The sequence below is a fragment of the Melanerpes formicivorus genome, unplaced genomic scaffold (assembly GCF_026170545.1).
Source record: "Melanerpes formicivorus ecotype bairdi unplaced genomic scaffold, bMelFor1.0.p_v2 SCAF_32, whole genome shotgun sequence".
Lineage (NCBI taxonomy): Eukaryota > Metazoa > Chordata > Aves > Piciformes > Picidae > Melanerpes > Melanerpes formicivorus.
In genome coordinates, this window is record NW_027142384.1 from 2651954 (window position 1) to 2660346 (window position 8393).

The 8393-nt window shown below is 43.8% G+C and overlaps 1 protein-coding gene across 1 annotated transcript; it reads left to right on the forward strand.

Annotated features, from left to right (window-relative positions):
- Nucleotides 1–1633: 1633 nt before the first annotated feature.
- LOC137449678 (leucine-rich repeat-containing protein 30-like) lies at nt 1634–2434 on the forward strand. Its single transcript, XM_068155431.1, has one exon. The coding sequence runs from the start codon at nt 1634–1636 to the stop codon at nt 2432–2434; it is 801 nt and encodes a 266-aa protein (XP_068011532.1).
- Nucleotides 2435–8393: the final 5959 nt, after the last annotated feature.

The following is an 8393-nucleotide window of genomic DNA, read 5'->3' on the forward strand; positions in this document are numbered from 1 at the left end:
CTTAAGTTTTTCTGAATCTCTTTCATGTTAATTGTCCACCCTTTCTGACTGAACCTATCACAGCCTCTGGGTCTCATTGACATTAATGGTGGCTCTAAAGAACAGGTGTAACCACCCCATGCTATTGCATACTCAGCAGTCACTGTCAGAAGCCCACCAGGCCTCTCTCCAGCCACCACCATCCCAGGAGCTTGTAATGCCAAAGCAGACATAAAACATTTCTGGATAATGGGCAAGTGACATAATTTGCTCTTACAAATACTCTGTACAAAATTCAGGGCTCCATTTCAATAGGGTCATGGTATTTGCATTCTAAGTTCAAGTCAAGGATAACAGCTGGTACACAACAGCTCTGAAAAATCTGCATTTCAGGATGAAGATAATTAAAAACCAACAGAACCTTAAGTTCAGAAGACTGAACAATGATCCTGAAACCTTCTTGTCAGCATTATTTGAATAGAGATCTCCCAGCCATGCACTGCCCTAGTTCTAGGACACAGGCTTCTGCAAACCCAGAACCATCCTGGGCTGAGGACGTCAGAGCTGAACAGGGTGGGAAAGTAAAGCTGACATGCAATGCTTTCATGAGCTCTGACCTGGTAAACCTCTTTAGACCATAATTCTATTCAAGGTAGAAGACAATGTGCTAGACTGCAAGATGATGCAGAGACCTCATTCCTTGAAAAGCATTTGAAATTATTGCCTTAAGCATTTTGTAGCAGAAAGCCTTGAGGATTAGAGGATGAAGTAAAAGAGCTGGGTTTCTCAGCCTGTGGCTTCAAACCAACAATTTTCTCCTTCCAGGAAAATACCCTGCTCTGTACATCACATGCTGTGCTGAATGGCTTGGGACAAACCTGGCATTTTACATGCCTCCTACAAAAGCTATGCCAGTAAGGGATAAAAAATTGCCTTTAAATATGTCAGAACGAGTGGAGCACAAGAAAGACAAAATCTTTGTGGTGCAGAGGTTTATACACTCAGCAGGAGTGAGAAGGGCTTCCAGATTTCAAAATATTCTTTATTGTGCTTGCTGAATGTTAAAAGCATAAACTGGCCTGAAGACAGTATGTGTTCATGGTTCCCAGCTCTCAAGCCACCAGCTATGTCTTTCTTGTTGTCCCATTTACCATATGCTTTATCTTGTCCTGTTTACTACCTGCTTTATCTGTCCAGTCTTGCTTCTTACATTGAAATCCGTGGGAGTGACCATTGTGAATTCCTCAGTCAACAGGACCCTTGGTGCTTCTGGAAGGAGAGAGCTTCACAAAGAGCTGAACCAATCAGATGAAAGCATTGGCACAGTGCTGCTGTTTCACTTTCTGAACACTGACAACGATTTGCCGCCAGCTCCCTGGCTGTAACCACAAGAGACAGAAGCTCAGGAGCTTGGTTTTGTATATGCTGCAGAGCAGAAAGGAAACACGCGGGCAAGTGAGAATGTCGAATGTTTACTCAGTGGGATGTACCTGAGCAACCCAAATAGTCTGCATGTGTGTTGGTAACGTGCCTGGCAGAAAGGAAAGCTGACAGAGGGCCTTAATGCACAAAAACCTCAGAGGTTACCTGTGGAGTGTGCAATAAGTTGTCAGTGATCATCCTGGGATCAGCCAGCTGCAGTTCTTGTCAGACAATGGATGCAGCCACCTCTTTTGGATGTGCCTCCACAGGCCCTGACCCACTCTGGAAGTACCTTACAGAGCATGATCCAAATTATGAAGGGAAGAAGAAAGTCAAAATCTCAGGCAAAGAGCTGGCATCTCTCCCCACAAAGGTCTTTGGTTTGAAACAGCTGCAGTTCCTGGAGATGAGCCCAGAAAGAGAGAGCTGCCTGAGGTACCAGATGGACCTTCTGCCCCAAGAGATCAGCCACCTAAGGAACCTAACCTGCCTCTATGTGGACTCCAACAACTTGAAGAAAATCCCTGCTGAAATTGGCACTTTGAGTCACTTGGAAAGGCTTACTCTGAGCAACAACAGCCTGAGCTCACTGCCCCCAGAAATGGGGGCACTACAAAGGCTACATAGCCTCCATCTAGCCAACAACAACCTCACCGAGCTGCCCACACCCCTCTGTCAGCTGAAGAGCCTCCTCTTTCTGGATGTGAGTGACAACAAAATAGGCACAATCCCTTCCAGCATTCGGCATCTAGAGAAATTGGAAACCCTGCTATTGCTCTTCAACTCGCTGGAGAGTTTGCCCGAGGATATCTGTTGTTTAAGGAATCTGCGCACACTTTGGTTGGGAAACAACCGTCTACAGTCCCTTCCAGCAAGATTTGGGGAGCTGGTGAACCTGGACTGGGGATGCAATTACTGTTCATGCAACTTTGATGGGAATCCACTGGAAAATCCTCCCCCTGAAGTGTGCAGCAAAGGCCCTGAAGAGATCAGAGACTATTTCTTGTCATTTCATAGGACTCAGATGGAATGATACAACTGGTGTCAGTCCTCACAACATGTCTGAGATGGATTTATTCTGTGCAAAATCAACTGCACAAGTAAAATGTGTTTCAGTTGGAAAAGTCTGGTGAAAATTACTCTGGAGCTCCAAAGCTTCCTTTCTGCTGCAAGGTGATTTCTCTGGCAGTCCCTTTTTGACACTAGTATTGAATGGTGGTATTTACCTTTCAAAAATGCATTCAGGACACATACAATCTTTTTGTTATTTACAGTTGCATAGATCTGTCTCAGGAAATGCTGCAGTCAAACATTGTCTGAGAAAATGAGCAACAGCTAGTCCAAGAGGATACAGTGAGTTTAACAATTGGTGGTACATGAATAGCAATTATCCATGCTGTTTGTTTGCACACTGGGTCACTAATGGAATTTGGACTTGAAGTAGTTGCAGATTGAGATTTCTGGAAGCATTTAAGGTCATACAGACTTGTGGATTTGGCTTTGCTTCAGGTAGCCCAGATTCTCGTTAGCTTCCACAGTGATTTTCATCCAGCACACAGGTTGAATCAGCTCTGTCTTCCATCTGGCTCAGGATAAGAATCAACCTGTGCCCAAGTCCCACAAGGTATCATGCAAGCAATGTCTCCATTACTTTGGCAGGACATAGCACATATCTGACATTGCTTCTCCTGAAAAGCAGTTTTAATGCAGGCTGTCACACTGTGGAAGCAGCATGGTCCTGGAGCTGATGTGGCAGTTACTCCAGAACAGATCTCAGTGATACTGATCTATGGAACTTGGTGATGTACAGGGCTAGCCTAGATTCTGCACCTGGGCTGGAGCAATCCTCACTATCAATACAGACTGGGGATGAGGTGTTAGAATGCATCCTTGTGGAAAAGGATTTAGGGGTGCTGACAGATGAGAAGCTGGACATGAGCAGGCAGTGTGTGCTTGCAGCCCAGAAGGCAAATCACATCCTGGGCTGCATCAAAAAAAGCATTGCCAGCAGATCCAGAGAGGTGATTCTGCCACTTTGCTCTGGTGAGACCTCACCTGGAGTACTGTATACAGGTCTGGAGCCCTCAATATAGAAAGGACATGGTCCTGATGGAGAGGGTCCAGAGGAGGGCCATGAAAATGATCAGGGGGTTGGAGCACCTCTGCTGTGAGGACAGGCTGAGGGAGCTGCGGTTGTTCAGCCTGGAGAAGAGTAGGCTCCAGGGAGACCTAACAGCAGCCTTCCAGTACCTGAGGGGGGGCTACAGGAAGGATGGAGAGAGACTGTTTACAGGATGAGGGGCAATGGCTTCAAACTAGAGAAGGGCAGATTTAGATTGCATATCTGGAGTTCTTCACTATGAGGGTGGTGGAACACTGGAACAGGTTGCTCAGGGAAGTGGTTAAGGCTCCTTCCCTAGAGATATTCAAAGTAAGGCTTGATGATGCCCTGGGCAGCCTAGTCTAGTTTGGGATGTCTCTGCTTACTGTGGGGAGGTCAGACTGGATGACCTTTGGATGTCCCTTCCTGCCTGTACCATTCTATGATTTAGAGCATGCAGCACTAGCAAAAAAACTTTCCACTTCTGCCAAGGCTGGGAACATGTTCAGAGACATTAAAATATGAGTATGCAATCTTCCTGCAAGGGAACATTTCTGAGAATTCCTGTCTATAATTATAAAAGGCTTCATCAGTGTTACATTATGGAAATTTGCTGAGATTCTGTTTCATTTAGCTTTCTCTTCCCCTTAGCTTCTCATCAGAATTTTCCTCCCACCTCTCCTTAGCTTTGGTCTTCGTAGGTGCTTTCTCTGTGGATACTCCCTCTAGCATTATCTTCATGTTTCATTATTTTCTCACTCCTTTATAAATGCTTTTCTTTGCCCTGTCTCCTTTGTTTCTCATTCCTCCTTTGGCCCGCATAGAAAGCTTCAGCTTTGTATCTTTCCTGGAAAGAAGGATCAAGTCAGATGCTGGGAGCCAAACATGTTGTTCCATGGTTCACAGAGAAAGGAAGAAGGGGCTTGAGACATTGAGACAAGGACCATTAAGTCTCTTGTTCAGTCATTTTGCTCCTCATAGCAAAAATTAGCTCAAGAAAATATGAGATCTGAATCCATGCTGAAATTGTACTGGGTGGCAAAAGCACAACTCCAGCTATTAGCATGAACTGATTTTCACACTGTTAGGCCACTGACCTCTGTGAAGATCTCAAACCAACTGTCACTTTTTGATGGTGCAGTAACCAGACTCAGTATGGAAGTAGTGTGTCATACACTGATCAAGCAATGCATGGCAATAACAGGCATGCAGTAATGTCACAGCAATTTGTCTGGTTTTCCTGCAGCTGATTATTTCCATGATGTGTGACACTGGAATGAAAAAAGTAAAGGGACTATGGTGCCTTGCTCATTTGGCTCTTTCGGTGTCAGTATGGTGAGTCAGAGATGAAGGAGCAGGACAGTGAACTGCTGGTCTTTTGCACTTGGTTGCTCTTCAGAGGAGATTTGCAGCACAAGAGACTGAAGCTGGTACTAGTTCAGGCAGAGGGTGGGTGTGGCAAGATGGCAACATTGAAAGGGCTGGGAGCTGCTTCTGGTTTCTGCCAGTGATCCATTTTCTGGACTCAAACCCCTGTTCCTCCCACCTATTCAGTATGTACACTCCGCTTTTCTAAACCTTGTCTGGAGTAGAACATAAGTAGAAAGGCAGTACTAGCAGTGGAGGACAAGCAAAGGCAAGATTATTCCCTTATTTTGGAACATGTGAGTGGATGAAGTTCTAGTACCTGTGATCTTTATATGAGGGTTGTGTCTAACACACAGAATGCTTCCAGAGCATCACCTTAGGCAAGTGGTAAGAGGGACAATTTCTCATGTCCCATGTCAAACTCTTCAGATCCTATCTTGCTGTTTTTCTTCTACACAGAAGAGTGTTGGGTTTTTTGGGGTGTTTTGTTTGTTTATTTGTTTGTTTTTTCCTTATTTCCAATTCTGGCTACTTTTTCCTTCTGCTTCTTGGCTGCTGATTCCCAAAAGACAAGCTGACTTCAACTTGTTTGAAGAGTTTAGAGCATCTCACAGCTGTCCCTTTTACTTTTCCTCAAATCAGGTTTCACAGGCTGTGGCTCACACAAACATAACTTCTGAAGTCTGATTGTATCTGTTAATATACCTGTCGTTCTTGGCAGTGAATGGAGATGAAAAGGGAGTTAAAGCCTGCAAAAAAATGTAGTCTTTACTAAATAGTGCAAATACCTTTGCTGTAATTCTCCAGCTTTTCAGGATCAACAGAAATGATGAGAAAATAATTCACTTTGACCATACCATCACACTGCTTAAGCAGATAGAATGTTATGCAGCTAGAAGAAATTATGTCCTGACACCATGCTGTCTATCACCTCTTCCTCTCCCTTTGTCCTGATTACTTCCAAAATCCCAGTTCCCAAAGTGGCAACCACAGTGGTGCACATGTGCTGCAGCATTCTGGCATCTGTGTTAGTGGCGTAGCTACACAGAACAATAACTGTTGTCATTAAGAAGGCATTAAAATCTAATCTCAAAAATGCTTATCCTGTATTTGTTGTACTATCTGTATTGTTGCTAAGCACCCTCCTTTGCCTGTGCTCATTAAAACTTCAAGCCTTGGTATCAGAGAATGGCAAACTGCTAGAATACAGGCCCCTGGTGAAAAGACCTAGATATAATCCACACTCGAGGAGTGAGGGGGAGGAAGGGGGAATTGCTAAAGCTGACATTCAGAATCGATGGGAGCTGTGCATACATTTCCCTTCACCCCTTCTGTTTGTGCTGCAAATAGACTGGCATGGGAGAAGAGCATTGTCCTCTGGAATTGCACAGGACTTTCATTTGAAAACTGTGAACTCTTGCAGCAGAACCATAATGAAATGTAAAGGCAGCAAGTGAAAAAAATCTCCAAATAGAAATTCAGGAGAATAATACATATAAGGGCAGAGGGCTTTTTAATTTAACATACAAATGCACAACACTTCACAGGCTGGTAGCTCAAGCCAGACAAGTTCTGACTACAGATAAGCTGCATATTTTTAATGTTGAAGAGTTCACCTGAGGATATAGCAGATTCTCCACCACCTAAAGTCTGTGAAGCTCACCCAAAGGTATACACTCCACTTTGTTTTATGAAAAGTGAAGGTTACAAAGGCTCCCTCTGTCTTCCAAGTGTATGGCTACAATCTAAGGCTACCAGAAATCTAAGTTTACATCCCTGCATGTATTTACTTCCCCTTAACGTACCCCTACATGAAATTCAGCTTTTCAGTTTTCAGTGGCTATGAGCAATGTTTAAAGAACTGAAGGGTCACCAGACCTGAAGCACTGATCAGAGGGCTCTTCTGTTCAGCAGTGGGGTCTCTGATTCGTCTACACAAAGATGTGGTGACAGCTGTTTTCCTCATGTCTTTTGGACTCATCAGCAGCTTTTCAGGCTAACAAATGGAAGACTAGAGACTGGTCCTAAATTCACTTTAGGTGGAGTTTAACACCACCCAGTTTTCCAAGTCCTTGTAAAGTCTTGTGGTTGATGAATGAAATACATATTTTGAATGAAATATGTATTAGCATATTGCCAGACATCAAAGGAAACACAACTCTTCAAATCCCCAGCAACCAAAAGTGGCTGCAGGTCCTGCATACAATACAGTGCCTTTGGTACCTGAAAGGAGAGTGTTAGCTTGTGAACATGCAGGGATTGGGACATCCATTCCAAGAGATTTTATCCATGTTTCCTAGTCCAGAAGGGCATACATCCAAAAAGCCATCATCACTGAGAGACACCACTGTTCCTGCTAGGTGGATGGACCCCAGTACCACCTGCCTTTCTGTCTTCTCTGTGCTCTGTAGCCTCATCTCAGGATTTGACAGTCCAGCTTTAGGAATGGCAATGTTCTGGTAATGCAACAAGCCAGTGCAAGAGGCTCAGATCTGACGTGAATCCAAGGTATCAATATGTTTAATTTGAAGTGATTGTATAAGATCAGTCACTGTCAGAGGCACCAGACTCAGGAGAACATGTTTCTCTACACCTGGGTAATGGTACCACAGGAGAAACAAAGCAATCCATCATGAGCAAGTCCCATCAAATGGTAATGAAAGCCTAAGTAGCATATCTAATGAAGATCACTCTAAGCCATACAAAGAAAGGTTTTTAACTCTCCAGAGTGTTCTGCCCACGAACCAAGAGACAGGTAGTAAATGAGGCTTAAATAAATACTACATCCAAGCCATGGATTTCTTATGGTTGTAAAGATCTGTGGTCTGCAAGCAGCTTTTTGCTTTTCTGCCACCCTTGGGAAAATAAAGAATGTGTTGCCATTCTCACTGTTGTGCAAGAAAACTTTCCTGGAAAAGTTCAGGCAGCAAGAAAATAGCAGAAGAAGAGACTGATGCCATGAGCAAAGCCCAGATGAAATAGCCCACAGTGAGCCTCAATGCGTTTTGCCAGATTTGAGTGTCTGACAGAGCCTGCCTGGAGCTTATGGCTGCTGAGCCTCCCCAGGTGATCCCACATCCAGTCACTTGGTGCATGAACTTTATGAGGACTTGCACTCAGTAGGATGCAGTGACTCTCACATCAAAGGTATTGGTTCAGATGGGGTCAAGCCATTAGCACAAAGTTATGTCTGAAAAGAAATCTTTCCATTACTTTACAAGTCTTTCTGCTGAAAAGTTCAAACTGAAACTTCTTCCTGTAGTACAAGCTTTTGTTGTTGTTCTATTCCCTGGAGCTTAGAAAGAAAAAGATTATTGTATTTTTGTTTGTAACAAGCCTTTTATGTACACAAAGTTCATTGATGAGAACCATGTGAGACTCATTCCAGTTAAACAAGCACTGAGCCTGTCAGTCTTTCTGCTCTGGATATATTTTCTACGTTTCTGGTAGAGCTCTTCTCCTCTTAACGATTGCTACACATCTGTATTGAGTAGTCACATTCAAAACTGAATACAGTGTGGCA

Coding starts and splice junctions, on each gene's coding strand:
- LOC137449678 (XM_068155431.1), top strand. CDS start 1,634: ATGGATGCAGCCACCTCTTTTGGATGTGCCTCCACAGGCCCTGACCCA.